This window comes from Syzygium oleosum, unplaced genomic scaffold (genome assembly GCF_021117445.2).
Source record: "Syzygium oleosum isolate NSW1041296 unplaced genomic scaffold, Sole_v2.1 Sole_v2.07, whole genome shotgun sequence".
NCBI lineage: Eukaryota > Viridiplantae > Streptophyta > Magnoliopsida > Myrtales > Myrtaceae > Syzygium > Syzygium oleosum.
In genome coordinates this window covers 3,828,541-3,851,935 of record NW_026607491.1, presented here as the reverse complement: position 1 = coordinate 3,851,935, position 23,395 = coordinate 3,828,541, and the positions used below count along the sequence as shown (strand labels likewise).

General features: G+C 41.8%; 3 protein-coding genes across 5 annotated transcripts; all 3 read right to left on the bottom strand.

Moving 5' to 3' along the window:
* Positions 1-841: 841 nt before the first annotated feature.
* LOC115664449 (dehydration-responsive element-binding protein 2F-like) lies at positions 842-1,900 on the bottom strand. The gene has a single exon (XM_030586473.1). It carries the CDS (start codon positions 1,898-1,900, stop codon positions 842-844), a length of 1,059 nt encoding a protein of 352 aa, XP_030442333.1.
* Positions 1,901-4,218: 2,318 nt separating this feature from the next.
* Positions 4,219-15,033, bottom strand: LOC115664450 (protein RNA-directed DNA methylation 3). Of its 2 annotated transcripts, none has more exons than XM_056312963.1 (19): positions 14,794-15,033; positions 12,873-13,117; positions 12,601-12,756; positions 12,277-12,435; positions 12,116-12,199; positions 11,615-11,682; positions 11,199-11,534; positions 11,016-11,067; positions 10,751-10,906; positions 10,507-10,650; positions 10,288-10,387; positions 10,067-10,216; positions 9,930-9,984; positions 9,772-9,836; positions 9,394-9,463; positions 8,626-8,662; positions 8,461-8,521; positions 7,010-8,368; positions 4,219-6,108 (listed from the first exon to the last, which is right to left on the bottom strand). In XM_056312963.1, exons 1-19 carry the CDS (start codon positions 15,002-15,004, stop codon positions 4,517-4,519), a joined length of 5,100 nt encoding a protein of 1,699 aa, XP_056168938.1. In that variant the 5' UTR covers positions 15,005-15,033; the 3' UTR covers positions 4,219-4,516. The 2 variants fall into 2 exon arrangements, with proteins under 2 accessions (XP_056168938.1, XP_056168939.1); XM_056312964.1 differs by having other exon boundaries at positions 7,010-8,362.
* Positions 15,034-16,875: 1,842 nt separating this feature from the next.
* Positions 16,876-22,714, bottom strand: LOC115661618 (glycine-rich RNA-binding protein RZ1C). 2 transcript variants are annotated; one of them, XM_030583847.2, is made up of 4 exons: positions 22,580-22,691; positions 19,162-21,316; positions 17,753-18,243; positions 16,876-17,378 (listed from the first exon to the last, which is right to left on the bottom strand). In XM_030583847.2, exons 2-4 carry the CDS (start codon positions 19,309-19,311, stop codon positions 17,144-17,146), a joined length of 876 nt encoding a protein of 291 aa, XP_030439707.1. In that variant the 5' UTR covers positions 19,312-21,316; positions 22,580-22,691; the 3' UTR covers positions 16,876-17,143. The 2 variants fall into 2 exon arrangements, with proteins under 2 accessions (XP_030439707.1, XP_056168994.1); XM_056313019.1 differs by lacking the exon at positions 19,162-21,316 and having other exon boundaries at positions 22,580-22,714.
* Between the last annotated feature and the right edge of the window lie 681 nt (positions 22,715-23,395).

Here is a 23,395-nt window from a genome sequence, read left to right as displayed (position 1 = left end):
TGTTTCGCAAAATATAAGTAATTTGGAAAGTATTTTTCCTAATTATGGCACAATTTCTATTGCTTAGGAAAACGATCTAGGGGAATTTATATCGATTGTCGAAATAATCTATGTCTGCATATTCTTTTACGCGGAAATATTCTTTGTTTCTAAAGCGACGTTTAGTTTTCCGTGAGACGAAGAGAATTGCCCTCCAAATTGCTTCTTACTTGAAAAATAATCTCCAGAAACAATGGATTAATCCTCACAAGGCCTTTGACTATCTGTATTAGATAACATAACATGCCTCTTCTGTAAAATCTTCGAGTGAGAAATCTTAGGCAGTCGCAGAAAAAATGAGGAAAAATTACGTAAGTAGCGATTGATGGTTGCAGGTGACTAAGGTTCCTGTAATTCTCTATCGTTGCCCGGTCATGGTAACGAAAATTCGGTGATAAATAGAACTCCGTCGATCATATTCTTTGTCGCGTGATTCAGATTTCGGGACTTAAATTCTTGGTCATTTCGATGAATCTAACCAGTAACGAGGTGGATACTCGGAGATATCAGAACGCTATTGATTTAATTTGAGCTTACAAAGGAAGCGGCTGTGCTTTTATTGATACAATGAAGATGACACTGTAAGTCTCCTTTTACATAACAAAGATGGTGCTAAAGAAAGAGCACTTTCAAATGCTTTAGTTAACCCTGCTAGAATCAGTCGTTCTCTCTTTTTTTTTTTTTTTTTTGTTTTCCGAGGCGGACAAAGAATAATTAGCTGTTAAAAAACGCATCGGCGAGAAAAAGAATACCATCAGCCGGAGGTCGCGAGCGACGATTGCGTTCCGATTCAGTGTGAAACTCAGTGAAGCACTGAGAAGGCATGGAGGAGAGGATCCCAGGAGCCATTGGCACCACCCGGGAAGTTGTTTTCATAGTGAAGCATCTGCTGCTCAGTGGGCCAAGCACATTCCATGCCCGTTTGATGATCATTTTGAGACATTGCCATGCTCATGGAGCTCACTTTCCAGCTCCTACTCGCCAACAATTCCGCGGAGCATTGATCCGTGTAGGGAGTGCTGATGCTCGTCCCGGCAGCCTCGGAAATTGGCCATGCCTGGGGCGTGAAGATGGTGTCACTGACGGCGCCCTGGTCGAATAGGCCATTTTCCAGGGCTGGGTTCATGTTGGTGTCCCAGGGAACTTCGAAGGATGGCTCGCTAGACCACATAGCAGTGCTTGTGATCGCCGTGCTTTGGCCAGGGTACTGAAATTGGATCTGCGCATGAACTGGCGCGACTTCGTGCCGCTCTTGATGGTCGTAGCTAGTGAAGTGTTCAGGATTTTGTCTCTTGGTCTGGACGGACGCCGAGTTGCTGGGATCACCCTGTGCGGGATTGGCGAGCCTATTAGAGACAGGAGCAGTCGGGGCGGACGAGACGCGGAGCTTGTTCGTGCTGTTCCTGCGAGATGAGTCCTCCATTACTTTCGGCCGGGCGGGCCGGTTGCTCAGGGGTGGAAGCATGTTTGGTGACTTCCCGTCAAACAGCCTCGATTTCAACGCGCCCACAAGCCCTTCCGCCTCGTTCCCATTCCCGCACATCTCGTCGAACGAGAACGGCACCAAGTTATCCGTGATGCAGCTGCCTCTGCTGCCGTTCCCACCACTAGAGTTTGGCTCAGACTCAGGCAGCTCGAAGTTTGTCCGAGCGTTGGCCCCGCGCAAGGCCCTGGCGGCCTCATCATAGGCCCGCGCCGCATCCTCCGCCGTGTCGAAAGTCCCTAGCCAAAGCCTAACCTTTTGCAACGAGTCTTTGATCTCCGCCACCCACCGCCCCGATGGTCTCTGCCTCACTCCGACGAACTTGTGGTGGCCTCGGGACGAGGACTTCTTCCGGCCCCGGAAACTTTCTCCTGGCATACCCTTTTTTTTTTTCCTCGGTCGATCGGAAACCTTCTTTTTATAATCGAACTAGCCCGATTTTCATGGCGATTGATTTTTATAAGAGGCCCTCATGAATCTAGCATCTGCAGGACTTGAGAAATGGACAAGGAGGAACTGGCCAAGCTCTATGCGTTGGATTGATTGTGACATTACCATTGCAGGCTAACGTTGTTCATATCGACCCAAAAGCTAGAATTGAATAAGTACGCAACTGGTTATAATCACAACGTAAGCAGTTTCGAAACGTCTTTACACAATCAGACACAATTTGGCACTTCTTTAATATAATCTGTACGTGTGGACTGGGCAATATTTCCAAAAGTTGAGACACTCGATGTCTCTTTGTGGATTACCTATTCAAAGGAAACTATTTCCGTCCCTATCAATTGGAGACAATCTACGTGACGAATTTTTTGCATTGACAATACATGCGCTGCAAGGTACCAACTGGATTTGCACATACATGTCGGTTTTATTTCCACCACATGCACGGCACGGTATTTCCGTGACGGTAATGGCGTGGGATTGTATCCCGTTTGGAGTGAAATTTCTACTTCTAAACTTCGATTAGTTGAATCTACCGCGACTAATGGAGGCAAAATCAACGGTGGATGGCGAGGTAACGGCACAAATCCGACGAGTGAAGATGTTTACCTTCATTTGGAGCGAGGGCATTCTTATTACTTCGGTAATTCACTGGTTAAACATGAACTCAGTTGAGGTAAGAAGATTGGGTCACAAATTAGGCCCTTAAGACATCAATTTGTCTTCAATTTTCGAATTTGTTAGCACTGATCGAATTGAGTCGTCATATTGTTTCGATTCATGTTAAAAGTTTAAGAATAGGAGCTGCCGATTTTAGACTAAGCTCCTAATTAACATCTGCGTTCCATATAGAATCCTAGCGATGACACGAATTGGGAATTTAGGATGAGAGGATCAAGCAGAGAAAATACCTAGGGCGCTGTCCGTCTTTTAGTCATCATATGTCTTGACGAATTTGGTTAAATCCTAGAGTACAATATCACATCGTTTGTGCAAGGAATTGTTTTCAATTTGTAGAAAACTACGACACTGCAAAGAGAATATGGTTTGATCGATACTCGAGTACAATAGCAATTTCCGCTAGATTTTCTCCCGGGAAAAGCTGATCTTATCCATAAAAAAACCAAGCATCATATCATTCAGAGCGACGAACTAATCGTCCTCTCTTTCGAATTACACAGCTACCTTCTTGTTCATTACAGTCGGTCCTTTTGTACCCAGCATCTTAAACCACAGAATTACCCTCCATACCTCGAGTCCACTACAAAAAAATTACCTCGGTATATTGGAAAAATGTAACATGAAATTGCAACAGTGACAGAAATCTTCTCCTCGAACATCCAACACTCACTATTTCTATGCAAGAGGGACTCAAACTGATGATTCGAGAAGCAAATACAACATAAAGATTATTCAAAGCACCGATCACACGATAAGTCTCACAGACTAAGAAATTTCTTCGCACGGAAAGGTGAAAGGGCGACTAGCATTGGTAATCCCCTTACGCGTTTGGTCGACCGGATAAAAGCCAGGATAGGATATATTTTTATAATGCCTATTTTTCTAGAAACCCTATGCTCCACTCGCCGTCATCTTCATCCCCACACCTTGTGCGCTTTCACCAAAAAAATTTCTCGGGTTTTTTTCCTTCACCGACTCCTCCCGGACCCGTGAATAGAAAAAAAAAATTATCATATCCAACTTTAAATCAAGTAGTCCACCAAACAATGGATAGGATATAAAGAAATCCCAGGATTTCTTATCACTATCATATCCATCTATCCTGTTTAATCAGGACGACCAAACGCATAGCGTTATTATAGGAGTTCCATACTTGGTACACACCCCATAAAATGTCTAATTTGAGTAATAACTACTACCTAGAACGGCATGCCCATCACCACATGACGCAACCCACCACAATGCAAATTTGTAGAATGCGAAAGGATCAACATAGCACAAGGATCAACATAGCACAAGGGTCATCCACAGATTAACCTAGGACCAAGGCTTCTTCATACTGTTTGAGTATGAACAATGCAACTTGTACCACTTGGCCAACTACCTGAGCAACAAGTTTCGTAAAATAGACATAAAATTGGGTAAATTTCGTCCTTTATCACTTACGTTTTTGTGAAGTTTGCAATTAGGTCACTAAATTTTGATTTTAATCACTCAATGCACTAAAGTTTCAGTCGACAACCAAAGCAAATAGCACATTCAAATGAGTAGCAGATATAACAGAAGGCTAACAACAGAAACAACATAATATTCCAAACATTTCTACTGTTCCATAACATATTCTAGACATTTGTCCGCCGTCCCTAAAAATAACTTTCACCGCAAAGTAGTACTTACCAAAATATCAACAAAGGCTGGCAAGTTATGCGTCCCAAAAGGTTTAGGAAGTCCCACACTTAGAAACATCGGCCATTCCATCCTGCAGACTGACCACAATTATATTATCGTGCGCCAGCAAATTGATCTCAATTACCACCTTGGCCGCCTCCCCTCCCCATTCTCCCACCTGACCATCCTTGGCCCCCATCATTTTGGTCTCGGCCTCTCCCAACTGCTCCCATCTGCATCATCCATATTTTCTGACCATCCTTTCTTCCAACCACCGGAACCCTCTCCTCCACCAGAACTCTCAGTTTTCTTCCAACCATCACCACTGGCACCACTTTCCTGTGCAGCCCGGGAGGACCCACCACCCTGTTTGCCCCATGAAGAATCTCCACTTTCTTTATTCGAAGAGCCTCCATTTTTATTCCAAGACCCATCATCAGCATCATCTCTGTTTCCAGACCAACCCTTATTCCAACCGCCAGATCCTTCTCCACCGGAACTCTCAGTTTTCTTCCAACCATCACCATTATTTCCACTTCCCTGCCCAGCCCAGGAGGACCTACCACCTTGTTTGCCCTGTAAAGAATCTCCACTTTCTTTCTTCCAAGAGCTTCCATCTTTATTCCATGGCCCTCCACCAGGGCCATCTTTGTTTCCTGACCATCCCTTCTTCCAACCACCGTACCCTTCTCCTCCACCAGAATTCTCAGTTTTCTTCCCACCATCACCATAGTTTCCACTTCCCTGCCCAGCCCAGGAGGACCCACCACCTTGTTTGCACCATGCGGATTCTCCACTTTCTTTACCAGAAGAGCCTCCAAATTTATTCAATGACCCACCATCAGAATCATATTTGTTTCCAGACCATCCCTTGTTCCAACCACCAGACCCCTCTCCCCCAACAGAAGAGTCAGTTTTCTTCCAACCATCAACATTTTTCCCACTTCCCAAACCACTCCAAGAAGAGCCTCCATCTTGCTTACTATATGAAGAATCTTTATCTGGTTTATTCCAAGCGCTTCCGCTTTTGCTCCATGACTCTCCGGCGGCATTGGAAGCCTTTGGGTTGCTCCACTGGTCCATCTCCTGGCCAGTAGATCCACCTTTATTCAACACATCTGCACCAGAATCTGCATTTCCAGTGTCGCAAGATTCCTTGGACTTTTTCCCGCTGCTCTCAGCGTTGCTTGTGAGTTTTTTCTTTCCCCATGGTGCAGCACTGGAAGAAGATTTATTGAGGCTTCCAATCCTATCATCCCACTTGTCATCCCCAGCTCTTGAAGTGTCTCCCTCTTGTGCATTCCATGAAGCGTTTTGACCTTGATTGTTCCATGAAGACCCTCCAGAAGAAATCTTTGGCTTGTTCCAGCTGTCAGTTTGATCGTTGCCACCAAATTTACCTTTGCTCCATCCACCAGCTCCTGAATACCCCTTCTCTTTCTCCCAGGAGTCCTTGGGTTTAGCCCAGTCACTCTTTGAACCTTCGTTGTTGTTTCCCCAGGAAGATGCAAAGTCAGCTTTCGGTTCCTGATTGCAAGAGTTAACTCCAGCATCATTCCCAGATCCTCTAACCGGCTTACTCAAGGAAGATCCTTCATCTTGTCTATTCCAAGATCCTCCATCAGCACCAAAAGACTTGGGTTTGTTCCAACTGCCTCTTTGATCGCGGCTCTCATATCCACCTTGACCCCAATCCCCAGAAGAATCCACCTTTCCTTTGCCCCAGGATCCCTCTGAGCTTCCCCAACCGCCTGAACCTTTTTCTTTAACCCAAGATGCAGCACCATCACCTGAAGAGAAATATCACAAACTTCCTGAGCAATACCTAATTAAATGATTTTTGACATAATAAAATATGATACGAGGAAAGTCTATAGCGAAAGGAAACCAGACTAGACATACTGAAAATAAGCAGAGGTTCACCTGACATTAGAAACTAGTAATGATTGAGGGTGAAAAGATCTTCGATCTCTACAACAAATTACGAATATTAAAGAAATGTAAATATTATCAAGTTTTTTTACTGTCATTGTTCCCAAATTTACTACAAAAATTTTCATCCATGAAGTTTGCTTGTTACTTATGCGATAAAAATTTAAGGATGTGTATCCAGATAACTAACATTACATAATAAAATATGTATAATAAATTTTATATTGATGAAACCTATTCGAGCATACAAAGAGAAATGGAAATATACCGCAGTGAAAGTAATGCCATGTGGCACACATAAATGATGACAATTTATAAGACAGGATAATCTAGCGATATATAATCAAGCCACTAAATAAACAGGTAGAACGCCTAAAAACTGACTTTGATTTAACCGAGCAAAATAAATCAATCGTACTTAATCATCCAGATTTCAGGAAAAATAAGAAATCAATTTTAAAAATCTCGTCAACTTATTTCATCTATTGTTTCTTCAACTTCAATACGCTTGACCAAACTTCAGTTGTTCTATGCAATCGTCGACTTTATAGTAAACTTTCTTCTTTCTCTTTTATTTCGCACTATCCTTAGTAAAGTAGTGTCTGGTGTTTTGGCTGTTCACTGAATTAAACTCATGATTCTTCATACCTACGTACTGTAAAAAAGTCCCCCATCAAGGTTTTATAACCTATAACAGAAAGTACTCCAATTAGCAGTACATGGAACATCTGCAAAGGCTAAAGAGTAGTTGCAGCATACCTTCATTTTTCCATCCAGATGACGAATCCTGACCATATGATCTTCCTCTTCCAAAACGACCACCACCTCGTTGACCACCTCTTCCTCTTCTCCCACCTGACCCACGACCCCCATCAAATGTTTTCTGCCTCTCCCATGAGTCTTGATTATTCGAATCATCTTTCTTTTCCTTCCCCCAATCTCTGCGCCCTTGATCTCCACCAACAGTTTGAGGTGTACTCCATCTGTCACTTCGGTCCTCATTTCCGTGTTTGTTCCACGAAGACCCTCCAGTTTGCTTACCCCAAGAAGAACTTCCATCCCCTTTTCCCCAAGAACCTCCATCTTCTTTATGTACATCAGCTTGCTTACTCCATGATGAAACCCCGTCTGCTTTATTGCAAGAGATTCCAACATCCTTGGTCCAAGAAGAACCTCCGACCCGTCCAGGCTCATCAGCTAACCTACCCCATGAAGAACCAGCATCTTGTACACCCCAAGAAGAATTCTTGCTATCTCTCTCCCCAGAACCTCCATCTCTTTTAGACTCATCTTGTGATTCAGTCCAAGAAATTCCTTTACTTGTTTTATCCCAAGAACTGTCAGATTGTTTACCCCATGTAGAAGAGCCATCTTTCTCATTCCCACCATCTAATTTACTCCATGAGGAAACTCCATCTTGTTTCTTCCACGAAGAAACCCCTTCATCTCTCTTTAGTGATGAGCCCTCACCAGCTGCGTTCCCAGAACTTCCATCTGCTCTCTTCCAAGAAACTCCAGCTTGTTTGCCCCAATTATCACTTAAATCCTTATTCTTTTCTCCAAAAGCCGCAGCCTCACTAGAGGAATCAAGATGACTTTTTGTCTTGAGGTTCGCACCACCCCAACTTTGAGAATCTTTTGAAGGGTCTTCCGCTTTTCCCAATGATGAACTAGCATCTTGATTATTCCAATTATTCCAAGAAGAACCTCCATCAGTGCTAGAAGCCTTTGGTTTGTTCCAACCGCCTTTATCACAACCAACAGTATTATCCTCCTTCCCTCTTCCCCAGGATTCATCCGAATCCTTCCATGCACTTTTGTTGGTGACATCCCTATCCTTTTCATTCCCAGCTCCAAGTGTTGCACTGCCCCAATTGCCTGCATCATTTTTAGAAGATTCTGCAGCATCTCCAGTTTGTTCCAATCCTTTACCCCAGCTGCCTGATGAACTGCCACCAAAACCACCTTTTGTGCTAGCTTTGTTCCACATGTCATCACCTTTTCCCCACCCACCTATTTGATCATTATTAGAGGCCACTTTATCATCAGATGCAGCTTTACCCCAGGTGGAGTTCTGCTCTGGAGCCACTTTTATCTCCCATCCGTTGTCCTCTACATCTACACAATTGTAAACAAAGGGATACAAGACGGTTCAAACACAACGACATGTACGATAAAACAAAGATCAAACGTATGAAAACATTCCTGACCCTTTTTGGAATCAAAACCTGCAGAGCTGGACGGATCTGCAGAATTATGTTCAGTCAGAACCTGCATAGCCAGACCATTTTTTCTAAGATACTTCAGACATTTGCATTAAAAAAAGGAATGGAAAAGAGAGAAAAACATAAAGTAACAAGAGTAAGTTTACTAACCGGAAATCCTGGGGCAGAAAAACTAGGCCACGAACTCCTAGAATAAAGAAGAGGCAATGAAGGGTTGTCACAATTACCATTATGTGATTAAAGCAAAAAACAATCTCAATCTTTGTGTAGAAGATAGAGTATGTAAGACATCGACAGCTAATAGACCATCTCCCACTGGTAAAATAGTCATGCCACCACATGCACTGCCTCCACTAACAACCCAATACTGGATTAAGACCTGTACTTAGGCATTTGATAGAATAAAAGTTGCACCTATTCTTTGAGATCACTTAGGCAACTGGACTTTATCTGAGCTCTAAATTTCTATGATAGATAGCGAAGTTACAAATATTGCACTCACATTGAGAGGTGCAGAATCAGATATTCTAATCATAGAGCTGATGTTCAGTAACCAAAGAACACTTAGGAGAATACTAATAGCACAAAAAACCAAGAACTGAGGGACAGATTCCAAGCAAAATCATATCAAAGGCCTGCAGTCACAATGTCAAGCAAAATCATATAACTGAAAAACCGGTGAATAAGTAAAGTAGATCTTAGAGGCTACTCTTTAACTCTATGACCAGGCATGTGACTATAGTTGAATTGGTCCACAGAAACACAAACGTCCATGCTGAAGACATTCATTTCAAGCACAAGAGAAAGCAACGGAAGTTCTAAAATTGCAGGGCATATTTCTTGCAAATGGTGGCTTATCTGTTTTCTTTTTTGGTTTGGATATGCATTAAATAAATAGCTACATAACCATGAGAGTACCCCGTAGCAGATGACCCTCCAGTGTTCCAGCCACTGCCACCTGCTGAAGCTCCAGCTCCACCTATCCAATCTACATATATGAAAGAACACAAAATCTTTTATGACACCTAATTTCAATCACTAGGAGCATCTCTTTTATAAGTTGTCCAAAAAACTAAGCCAATAAAGAAATTGAGAAAGGAAAGACATCAAAGCTATTTGTTCAGAGCAGAGCATTAGAGAACAAAGATCAGAGAAAATTTTCAAACCAAATGAATCAGGAGATGCAAATAGAACCTCGTAACACAATGATTCGAAGATGTGATTTAGCAAAACAATACATGAAAAATGAACATTCGTTATATGAACAGTACCAATTGGGTAATCTAAGACATTCACCTGTAGAACATCCCTCGTTTCCAAAAAGATCAAATGGTTTTGAAGTACTGGAATCAGGGTCCACCCTATAAAAACCCACCAAAGTTACATAAGAGCAAAGAATAGGTGCATCTCAGAGTTCGGGAATACTCATAGATCATGGAATATATAAAACCTACCCGTTCGATATAGCAGTGCTTCTTCCACGGAGCTCGGCAAGATGCTCCGATTTAACTGCAGCAATAAGAGGGTATGTGACAATGTCACCATGCTAACTGATCTAATCAGAAGAACAAGTTCAAAATGATAAACAAACCTGTAAGAACTTTTTGTTGAGAGTCAAGCTTCACAGTGATGTCAGAACGCCTTACAGCTATGACACGGCAAAGATATCCCTTCAAAGGGCCAACCCTGATTCTCAATGTTTGCCCAACCGAGAATGGTCCATCTTTATCACCTCGAGTAACTTCACATAGAAGCTAATTACTCAACCACACGAAATGTACGGACAGTTACACTAAGTAGTTAGATACTTACAGTCGTTGCTTTCCCTTGCTTGCCAGGACTTCTTAGGTGACAAAGGGGATTTGGGAGAAGACGGTGAATCATCAAATCCGAAAAAACCCGACTCAGCACCCTGAAAGTCGTAGAGTTTAAAACAGAGAAAAGGAAGGAGAAAACCTCATGTATCAGAAAGGAGCAAAACAAAGACACTCAGCACCTTCAAATATTCAAGAGATTGCAGAAAAAGAGAACCTTTTCAGAGAATGCATTAACTGGAGCTTTCATTTTCTCACAACATTGAGCTTTGCAACAGGTATAACCCCCATTTTCCTCCTCATTCTCATTGCATAAAAAGATAATCCCTCTGTAGATTTGCTTGACAATCCCTTCCTTATCCTGCAAAAGGATGTATCAGAATGCTAAGGTTGAAGTCTGTGCACACATTAATCAATAGTAAAATTAATTAGTCTACAACTGTGTAGAAACTGCTACCAACCTTTGATGGACCTTCCAGCACCCGAACTGAGTCGTTAACTGAAATGGCTTTCTTGTGCTGATCAAATGCTGTAAACTTTCCCTCAAAGGGTCCATTCTTTATATCATGAACACCCACATTTAATACCTTATTTCCCTCTGGGCCCTCTTGAAGGATCTGGCACAATGATAAACCAGTAACAGGAAAATAAGAAATAACAACTGTACATATAAGGTTTAAAAGGTGCATCTATAAAATGAGACAGGGAAAGATATGAAAAGTCTACCTTGTAACTATCATCTTTGTCAAAGCCAACAATAAGACCAAAATCTTTTCCCCTATAAGTGCAATGTATGCAAGTATTCAAATTAAATTTGGAAAAAAGGAGCAATAGATGGAAAGGTAAAGTAAATCCAAGTGATTGACACATAATGGCCAATTATCACTACATAAGTAAACAAAGACTCACCCAAGACTGACAAGTTCATATAGTTCGTATTTCTTTGCAGAATTGGAGCTCGATGAGCCATCTCCTTTTTCACCCCCTTTATCACACTCTACCATTCGCTTTTTCTTTTTATCACCATAAAGCTGTGAAAGCCATTCTACATCTCCAGATTCATTATTCTCAGCAGGCTGAAACTTCAATAATTCCTCTTCTGAAGGCATGACACTCCAAAAGCTTAATGCTTCTAATGACATTCTTTTGTATAAATATCCATCCTTGAGCATCAATCCATCAAGAACCTCAAAATGTTTTCCAGTTTCACGATCGCGCCGATATTGCATGCTAGGACGAAACTCCCTGAACACAAGATGGAAAGATATGTATCATAAACCAGAGCTGATAAACTATGTTGACTAAGTTATCTATCTTACACTTACTCAAGTTCACTTGAGCTGATTAATCTGGGCGCTGGTACAGCGGTTCTCTTATTAGAAACGCCCCCACCCTGGGAAAAGGAAAATATGCTGATCACAAATTATGATTACAAATTCATGAAATAAATCATAATGCCATCAGACTTCACAAAGCAGTAGAAACTTCGTGCTTCAAACAGCCTCCACTAAAACTTTCATGTAAAGCCAGCCATTAGTGGCCAGAATTCTTATAATCAGCAACGAGACAAAGCTTAATGTCTATAAGAATAACATGAAGAACTTATAAAAATGTTCCTTCACATATGATGAGGACGAAAGAACTTGAGATGTCATGCTGTTCTGAAACAAGGCAACTGAGTACAAAAAACCCACAAGAAGTAGCACAACACAATCACAAAGCCACGTCAAGTTACACAATTCAGGATCCAATAACTGATTAAGAATTAACTGAGAGAAAGATATCTACAGGAGAAAAGTATTATCAGAACTAAGTTAAATAATTACAAATTTCTCAGCCATCGCCTGTAAGTCGATTCTGGGGATCAGCTTCACTGTTGCCCTACTTCGCTCATCATTTACCGCAACAACCTACAAGACATAATTTTGAATGAATAAGTAATAGGTACATTCGAGAACCAATAGCAACCTAACCCCTGAAATCATACCTGTGCAAGGTCCCCCTTGTATTTACCATTCTTCACACGGGCCCACATGCCCACAGAGACTTCACTGCGCTTGCTTCTCACAGAGAGCAAGTGGGAAACTTCGTTTCTTGGAACTGGCACTATTCGACTAGTATAGATACTACAGAGGCCCCTACATGACTGTTATAAGAATGGAATGACCATTTACCAGTCATTACCATAAATAAACCTTTGAAAGTAAAATAAAAGAAGTACTGATGACTTCTAAATAGATCAATTAATCAAATAAGTAGATAAAGAATATACGCATTTTCATGTACTAATGGCCAAAAACAAATCAGTTACCTCAATTACATCAGACTGACGGTCTGCTTCGACGTAAATGTAACCTTTGACATGGTCAATAGCAAATGCAGATATAATCTGAATCTTCTTACCCAGTGACATCAAGTCAACAAACTTTTGCATAAGACAAAAGGCTGAATTTCTCTCTCGACCAACCTGAAACATTTAGTCAATGGGAGAAAACCTATTAGGCAGGAAGAACATGAAAAGAAACCAGAAAAGATCGAAAAGTTTGGCTTTATATCACAGAATAAAAGAAAATAAACATCTACCGTGCATTTAACTTTCCAGACCATTGGATCCTTAACAGAAGGCATACCAGAACCTCCATCAACTGAGTCCTTGGCATCATATTCATCAGCAAATCTTACCAACGCCGAACCATCTCTGTAACGTGCTTCCATAATTTTATCGAATTCCTCCTCAAACTGCTCTTCTTTGGGGAAAACTGGAAGGTTATGTGCTTTAAATGAATCGTTCTTGAGATTTTGCACAGCATCAACTTCTTCCATAAAACCTGTTACCACATAATAAACAGCATAATGGACAAAGATAAAGATCAGTCATTTTATAACTCATCATCACACCTCAAGAGGCTTCAAGTTTGCAACCTGTACATGCGCAATTCAACACTGAATGATGCTTACAACGCAACATAAAATCGTCACTTCTTTCTACGGACCACAACTAGTCTTCACTGTTCAATGCCACGAGATTATCCTGAGACTAGTCAGTCTTATGGAATGCAGAGTCATAAACATTAACCACCAGAGCTGACCATGAACCTTTAACAAAACAATATGATCAATTCAACTATGAGTTTGAAAATCAACATCCCCAGAGCATATGAACTAGGAAAGAGAAGATGGAAATTGATTGCATCATGTAAATATGATATCCTGCAAGGTGAAGTTAAAATTGACCATAGATGCTTTGTCTGGGAAGGAGGGGGAGTGAAGAAAATGGACAGCGGGTGAGAAAAATTGTAAAATTTTCGTGGAAAGAAAAGAGAGGGAAAATTTTAAAATCTTATCCTCCCCCCCCCCACATTTTCTCTTATCAAACCTAGCACAAGGGAGAGGAAAAAATCAACTACTCCACAAGCAACTTCAAGTCATGCAATTCTTTGTAATTGTGAGTGCAGATTGTAGGAGAGGACATGAGATGCACACTTATCTTCTCCGACACATCATCAAGCCAAATCTAAGTCAAACAACTAATACAACCGCACTCTAAGCAAAGATAGGTCATTGTCTGAATAGGAGGCACGCCATACAAACATACAAGTATAAACAAAGGAGGAGCTAATTGACTATCAAATTAAAGCTAACTAGAAAAAGATAAAGCAAAGTCTCCACACCGCGGGACTCTAAACAGCATGCATTTTAGCTTTCACTCCAGATGTTTCTAGTCTGTCAAATGCAGGTGTTCCTTCTCCAGCTTCCTATCAACTTTAGAGCAACTAAATTATCTTCCTGAGAAAGGTAAATGGCTCCACCAATTTCAAGGTGACGGTAGTCCTTCGTACAAAGCTTGCAAGCCACTAACAACCCTCATCGCCCTTCTTACATCACCTCACATCATAAAATACCCGGCAAAACTACACGATCGCAACATCTCCACCCTCACCAGCGTTAACCAAAGATGAAGCAATTCAACTTTGAGCCGCTTGGATAGCAGTATTTCAAAGAGAAACCGACATGCAAACACTGTTCATGATCCCCAGTTGCAAGTGGTTCAAAACAGAACTTGCATTAAGCATCAGCAACCAGCAAACCACGCGTTCCCCAAAAAAAAGTTCAAAGAAATAAAAAAAAAACCTCAAAGCCCTCCCCTTACCCTGAAACCCTAGATTTTGACCATTCCAGCATATTCAACCGCATAACCTCAAGTTTCCACAAATTACAGGACACAAGCTCAACATCATCAGCCATCGCCACAACACAACTCGGAATCCGCGACATGTTTAAGCGAGCGCCTACACATACAGCCCGCGGACGGAAAGGAAAACACTGTAAGAAGAATAAAGCATGATAAACCCCCCCCCCCCCCCATCCATTCACCACAATTTCGCCCGAACCCTCCCAGAAGCTCGAGCGCCGGAAATCCATGCCGAAACACGGAAATGCAAAGCTGGAATGCAGACCCAAATGCTGGGCGTCGCAGAGCGAGCAAGCGAGCGAGCTACAAGACCTTCATCGTCGAAGATGCTGTCGTCGCTGGAGTCGTCGCCGCCGCCGATCTCGTCGGCGGCGTCCTCGAAGAACTGGAGGACGCCGCGGTTCCTCCGCTTGCGGCCGCGGCCGCCGCCCGTCTTGTCGTCGTCGTGGCCGGCGGCGGCGGCGGCCTTCCGCTTGCCGGACGATCCTTTCCCGGCGACCTCCTTGGCCTTCTTCCTCGCCATTCTTCACCGCCGGACGCTCTCAGGCAGGGCTTCTGAAGAGAGAGAGAGAGAGAGAGAGTGGCGCTGTAAAAGTGACAAGCGGGTCGGGTTGCACTTTTACCACGCTATCGACTTCTTTGGGACACGTGTCCACGAAAAAAAATTGACACAAATGTCGCCCGAATTTTAGCCCGGCATGCAATTTCGTCCCTCAAATTTTTTTTTGTAAATGTTCGATATCGTCCATGAATTATATATCATTACGTTCAATATTGTTCTTCTTCAATCAATTCGAGTTAACCGGAACTGCCCATTTGGCTTTTAATCTGTAAGCTTAAGCGGTGAACAAAGAAAAAACTAATAACATACTACATTCAATTTGGGCAAAAATTAAAAAGAGTGTAACTCATTACTCTAGCATCCTTTTATCGCGATCTCTTTTATTTTATTTTGTATGACTTTACGAGGGGAGTCTCGTGTGGCATATAAGATATTGCTAGAAAATTATGCGGAGAAAAGCTATCAAAACACCTCTCTCGTTATTTCTTACCAAAATTTTAGAGAACACGTTGGATAAATTAAAAAATTCAGTTCAATTTAGATACTATATTGAACAAATTAAAATTATAGGGATGACATTACACATTGGATCGCAATTCAGGGATTATTTGTGTGATTATCTCCTTTTGTTAATAGAAATATTATACTATTCATTTACGTGTTAAAACATAATCGTACTTAATTGCGAAGACACCTCGCAACATTTTACCGTACCCGTGAAACAAACTTTTGAAGTGCCTCCGATGGAAGAGAGAAACGGGTGGAATCTCCTGTTAAGCTCTTGATTTTTACCCTAATCGTACTTATTCGAGTATTAATTTCTCTTATTGGATTTGATTTGAGGATTTTCATTTATTATATTTCCTTCTAGAGTAACAATCATGTTATAAATGCTAATGTTGACCATACGAACATAGAGTTGTCGCCGCTAAAAATGTATTCAAATCACACTATACTTGGAACGATAATTATCCCGTGCGCGTGGGAGGGCAAATTCCATTTCAATTGCAAATTAGTCTCGTGAGCCCAAGACATCTCACTATTAGCCAATTCTTTTTTTGTAGGGAAAATTATTCGCCAATTCTTTTTTGTAAGGCGGTGGTGAGATAGACTCGACATGACTTGGGGACAAAAACTTGATTCGAACATAAATTAGCAAGTTGGGTTTCGGTCAGGTAGCAATAAATAAGTTGGGGGTGTAAGCGAGTACACTACTAGTAAGTTGCTCGAGTTTGACTCACGGATTACTTGCTCTTGGCTCTCCAACTTTTCGAAATCAAGTCGAGTTCGAGAAGCTCATCATCTAGTCGAGCCTGAGCTTGAAGATACTCAAGTAGCTTGCGAGCCTAATGGAGCGAATATAACTAATATACTATAAATTTGAATCATATATGTACATTGATAAGTATATAGTAAATTTTTCCATTCATGGTGTATTTTGACAATTCAAGCTCAAGTCCGAGTATAATTCGAGTTTTGACTAGAACTTGTTGAATAGTTAAGTCCGCCTCGACCTTGAACTCACTTAGAACTTTATTCGAGTTGAGCTCGCAATTGAAAAACCAAGCTTCGACTCGACCTCTTTAAAGACTTATTTTAGCATTGATTAAATCTCCTGAAAATTTTAGAAATCTATGCATTTGAAATGTGATTTAACAATCGCTAATATATATATATATATATAGCCAATAGTAATATACAAGTGTCGAAACTTACATTCTTAGCAATGACTTTGCCTATTTGCACTCCTGCTTTTGGGTTCACAAGCCAACTCATGGTGCTCGAAGAAAGGGAGGAGTCTACCATTGTGCATGCAATTATCAAACACCAAGTAGATCAATGTCATCATCATATTCCATATAAAAGCAGCACATACATAGAAAAAACATGACCTAAGTTTTCATAGAACACGCTATAGTTGGTAGCGAGATGAACAGACCATACACAGATAAAAACCAAATGAAGAGTAAGAGGTTTGCAAAACATGCTAGTCGTCGCAGCTGAAACATCCTACATTGAAGATAAGCGGGACACCGACAGTCGGGCATATAAGCCTAAACAAGACTGGAGGCAGGACAGTTGGAGCGCACTCCCAAGTGTTCAGTAGCGCTCAAATGAAGATGGGCGCCCTCCCCGGCTTGGACGGTCATAAGGACCCGCCCTGCTTCGGTAGCTCCGATCCTCGTTCCGTGCCGGCCCTCCACTCCCGTACCTGTCACCACCACCTCGTGGGCCGGCATCCCTGTCGTAGCCTCTATCTTTGTTGAAACCGTTCTGAGGATAGCGATCTGAACCACCATATCTGTCACTGGCAAAGCGATCACCAGATGCGTACCTGAGTGATTAGCAGAACACATGTCAACTACAAGTGACGATGTCGGTATCGCATCACAAGCACATCGCCTTATTCGAATTGTTATCCAGACAAAAGGAAGAGCACTTATCGTTGGTATCTAGGGAGATATACCTACACAATATTATATATATATATATATATATATATATATCTATAGAACAAGTAGGAGCTTTGTACTTGGCTCTATACCATTCTGAACAAGTGTGATGAACATGACAAAATAAGTAGAGCTGACCGACTTTTGTTCCAAAAACCAGACGGGAACCACGAAATGCACCTCTCAGTAAACAAAAGTCAAGTTTAACTCCACCCTTTCTATATAGCTGAATGAAAAAGAAAGAAAATTCAAGTACCTGTCGCTAACATAGCGATCACGGCCAGCATGTTTGACATCTCTGCTCTCAAAGCGGTCCCTATCCCCAAAACGGCCTCCATCATAGCGGTCATCAATGAAACGATCACGTTCTCCCCCGAAGCGATCTCCACCACTACCAGCCCCTCCGTAACGAGAATGTGAGGAGAGTGGAGGACCACCCCCACCTCGTCCACCGCCTGCCGAAGGGCAATCACGAGCCCAATGACCGAGGCGCCCACATTTGAAGCATTCATCTTGTCCAGCAGGCCTGTCTCCTCCATAATTTCCCCGACCCCCTGATGAGTAGCCTCCACGATAGGCATGGTCCCCATCATCTGCCATTTTGGGTTGAGCTTTGTTCACTGAGATAATACGGTCACCAAATTCGCGTCCATGCATCTCTCTGATAGCATCCTCCATACCACGTCGATCTGCATAGGTTACAAACCCAAATCCACGAGGACGGCCTGTGTCTCTTTCCAGCATAATCTACAGAAGAACAACATTAGGGAAACTGTGCAAATGAAGCATTTGACAGAAGTCTAGTAATTTGTAAATTGCACCGAAATTAAAACACAAGTTGTACTAGAGCCAAAGCTTGACATCATGGACAAAAAAAATCATATGCAACAGAAAGCTGCTGTGAGATATTTATTCACTTGATTTGGCAGTCACTCATGCTTATATATTACCACAAACATTTAGTACCCTCTAAAAAAACCTAGTCCAAGGTAAGCACAAGACAAAATAATAATCTCCAAAGAGGGAGGGGAAAGAAGATGGATTAAAGCCCTTACGAAGGCCAAAATCACGATAACAACGAGAGAGAGACAAAATAAATCATCGACTAGCTACCTGGTACCAGAAACATACACTCTATTTTACAAGCAATAAATCCAGAAAAATGTAAAATTCCTTCAGATTCATGAACGGCCAAGTTCAACTACACTGACAAAAAGGAACAGCCTAAATGCAACAGCCCTGAGAGCAGATACAAGAAAAAGGGAGGCAACTTTCCTCATCCACTGCATCAATTTCACAAATAATGAGTCATAATGCTTCTTTATAAACATAGCAAGAATCCAGATAAACACTCAAATCTGGTGTTATTCTAAAGGGATAAACAGACCATACAGAATCTTCACCAAGCATATATAAAGGAGACATGATGGTTAAATGACAAAGGAACAATGTTCACAGGCTAGTCATACGAAAATATCTGAAAGAAAGAGAACAGGTTGAACACGCTCTGTTCATGGTTTCATCAATACCATACTCAAGGATCCTACCTCTTTTGCACTTTATAATAATAACTGAAGTTAGAGATTAACTTATAATTTAATTATGCTTCATAGTTATGTAGGCAGTAAGTAGAGAGCTAATCAGTAATAAAGAAGCTGAACTTACTCGTTTTGTATAACAAGAAAGGCATGACAAGGAGTCAAACAAATGCATTGTATCTAACACAAGACGGTCTGCCATTGCACAGTCCAAAATTAGTTGAAACGGAATTTCGTTCTCAGTACCCCCAAAAGATTGAGAAAGCAATTCTGGCATCAGCCAATCGCGTCATAGACCACACAACTGACAACTTTTGAATGGACTAGAAGTGTCCATTAAATCTGATTTTCTTCATTTTCTCTAGAAGATGATGTTGCCGCCAAGAGACTTAAACTCAAACAGCTCATACCAGCAATGAACACTGTAAAGATCAGACCACGTCAAGGGTTCTGACGGCATCAAATTTCTTAATAGTCCCCTTCAACAGTTAGTGAACAGGCATTACCCACAGAAGAGAAAACTTTACAGCGATCCAGTATTTTTGTCATTGGATACTGTAATTACTCAATGCTAATGGCACATCACGGTATGTTTCCTCAAATTTGTGTTGGAAAATTTGGTTCATAATTCTGCTGCAGTGAAATATCTTGCTTCCAGAAAAGAAAACGGGGAAAGAAAGAGAACAGAGACAGTACTCAAAGGAAAATCTACAATCTCTCAGAATTAGCACACAGATACAACTGTAGGTGTCCACCTCCACATTGCCCTTGTTATATGAAAGTCACTGATCCGCCATCAGAAGATCGCACATCATACCACCAATCTCTTTGGTAGGGTATTCCGAAGTTATACTATGAGGACAGAATGTATCTCGAGAGAGGACAGGAACAAAAGGTTTTTCAGGCCAATCAGCACTTGAAACTGCCAAAAGCTGACCCAATCGAACAAACTCAAATACTAAATCACAAATGGAACCACTCACACTGATAACACAAAATTATGAGAGCTGATCCCTGAGGAAGAGCTGATTCTCCTCTCGGACGGACAAAACAGATCTGATGAGTCTCAATATGGCTATCAAGCAGCTGGATGTAAACCTAACATGGACAGCGGTTGATGAACATATACTGGGTTGCATCAGTAGCCTCATATGCCAGCCCATGCAGAAAGATTTCTTATTAGAACCACAGCCTCTAATTGAGCAATCAAATCATCAGGGTCTAATTTTAAGTTTCCTTATCCATTAAAAGTTTGATATCAAAAGGTCCTACATAAATCTCAATCAACATCAGCATTAGCAATCAATCTTTGATCTCCATGGAACTTAAAATGAATCTTCTCACCATCCCTCCTCAAGGCTGGATAAGCAGAGCCATTTGACTCTGCCTACAACATATTTTCCACGGAGTAACAGATCAAGGAACGGCAACCCTCCTGCTTTACACTGAATACCGAACAGGCAACAAAATAACTGATTCTTTAGATTCTTGGGACACTAAAAAACGGCAGAGGACTTTCTCCAGATAGGTGAGACAACTGTTGATTTACTCTTAATTGAACTGAACTTCCCACGTCCTTTGGTTCTGTACCATTGCTTATATATAAATCAATGGAAAAAGGAAAGAAGGAGCAAATTTGGCCAAAAAGGAAATGGTTGATATCATAAGCCAATCACTCTAGCAGATATCCCAAGCTAGCCTCAAACATATTCCCCTAGCAACCGCGAATCGTTATCAACACATCCTCACCAAAAAGAATGGTTAAAGTCGGTGTATTTCTTTCAGCTGCAAAGTTACAGTTGATAAAATCATACTTCCCCTGCTCGCCTGACATCTCCAAAGATAACATGTGAAAACTTGAAACAGAGATCAGAAGCCCTGAACTACTAAAAGGAGGCAAACGGCATCCAATTTCCACGAAAGGATGATACAGAAAGGCATGGATTCTGAGCCTCTCGTATCAAGTAACTTGTAGGAACCAAGGCATCGTTTCTTCATCTCAAAGAAAAAAAATTGCACTTCCATTGTGCAAAAGCAACTTCGCACTGTCTTTATGCAGAGACTGGGGTAGCAAGCTACCGAGAAACCTCTTCTTCTGCTAAAACGGAACCTTCTATTCACTTTTCAAGTAATTCCCCCAATTCTACATGCTACTCTCATTTCAAATGTATGAGCATCATTAGCCACTGTGCCCAAGTATGGACCCTTTCATGAAGACTCTTTCATGCTTAGTAAAAAATATAGTAATTCCTTCCACAAAGTCACAAACCATCCACTGAGATCTAGAGAAGATTGGATTAGATACATCAGCCATGTCTTAGTTCATTGAACAGCCTTCTGATATACTCTACTACATGAGCCTCCAGAAGATTCTGCAATTAAACTGAGCAATAGGTTCTCTAAACCCATCTACAGCATCTCAAAAAACCAAACCAGCATCCAGCAGCACAAGAAATGAACCATGATTAATATAGTACTAAAGCATTTGAATATAGATATAACCAACAGCCAAACCAGCAGGTCAAAATAACATCAAATCATAATTCAAACAAAAAAAAAACTTTATCTATCAAGATTTTGACCATTTTTCCTTTACTTGTGTCGTGCACCCCACGTTTCCCTCACATAGTCATGCTGTAGAACCATCAGTACAAATGCAATAGCCGTATCATGAAACAAAAGGAGAGAACATCTCACTATAGCCGATGCTCCTGAACCCTTTCATTATTATTTCACATCTTTAGTCTTAAAATGGCCTTTTTGCCAGTTCATCATAAATTTTTGCTATTAACTGGCCTCGTGAATGCACATCTAAATGAAAACATAATTATATCGGAGAGCGGGAAAGGACCAATGGACTCTACTTTCAGTAACATAGACAGAAAACAGGGTAAAACACCAGCATTTCTCTTTTAAGAAACCTACCCAAATTATTCCATTTGAATCGGCACTCCATATTGTAAATTTCCAAAGGCTGCCAGAATTACAAGATTTAGCAAGAACAGGTAGAAAAGTTAAATCCTCCAACAAAATCAGATAAAAAGGACGGATAAACTTTCTAACACACCTTACACTAGGCACTATAAAGCCTGACCAACCGTTGAGAAATGAAACAATTTCTTACGAGAATTGTCCATTTTCTTTATAATAAAAAAACAACAAGATTTTCAGCATACAAAAACCTAATTTACACCCAAGTAGGCCAGGCTAGCTTTCGCACACCCGTCTTCATAAAAATTTTACCCGCGACGGAGCTCAAGTGCTAAAAAATTACACATAAAAAAACCCAACAAATACCAGTCCCCACGTGCCTCACCAATTTACAGTGTCAAACCTAGCTTTCTTCTCCAACAAACGAAAATCATTTCAAACATGAGCAAGAAACAGAATATCGTGGAGTGCCCCAATCTCCAGTCCCTAGATGCATGCCTACCGAGACAAAAAAAACACGAACTTTTGCGAGAGAAAACAGCCTCGACACGCCCGATTTTCCCTCTCGGGAAATCCGAACGGAGGCCTCGAAGCCCAGATAACGATGATTATACCTGAGACTCGATGACCTTGCCGAACCGGCCGAAAGCTCTTTCGAGCTGGCGCTCGGTAATGTCCCACGACAGGCCGCCCACGAACACGCGATAGTCTTCCTTCACCATCTCCGAGCCCCCTCCTCGCCCAATCGCCTGAAGCCCCCAAAAGAAAAAAAAAAAACACCGCACGAAGTGACGAAGAAGAACCCTAAAACGAGGGCCGCGCGCCCCGATTTCGCAGACACGGCAGAACGGAAGAGCGCGAAGTCGCTTCATACCTCCTAGCTAGCTTCTGCTTCTTCTCCTCCTCCTCCTCCTCCTCCTGCTTCTGCTTCTTCTTCTTCCTGGGTGCTTCGCTGGGTCGACGGGGAAACTGCGAAAAGGGGAGAACTTTGGGAAAAACCCTAGCAGAGAGATTTGCGAAGAAACGGGGGGAAGGGCTTCGTCCGTTTCCTTTCCTGCGAGGGTATATATATATCTTCCCCGCAGAGTCCCCCCGACCCAGTGATTCGTTCGGCGTCCCACGTCGGAGGAACCGAACCGTCCTGACGTTTGCATTTTGTCCCGGGGTCACGTGTCCGGTTGCCGAGGCGGGTCGAATCAGGAACTGGACCGGACCGGATAGGGCGGGATCGGTTCTCGGTTTGTGGAACCGGATCTCTTCTTTTTTCTTTTACTTTTTTATTTCTCCTATTCCATGTAACTGATAGTGCAGTAATTTTTTTTAGTTAGGATTTGCTTCGAAGTAATAAAAAGAAATTAAAAAATCTTGATCGATCCATCGGTCCGGTTTTTTATGTGGAATCGGGAACCGGGAACCGGGCCGGTCCCTCC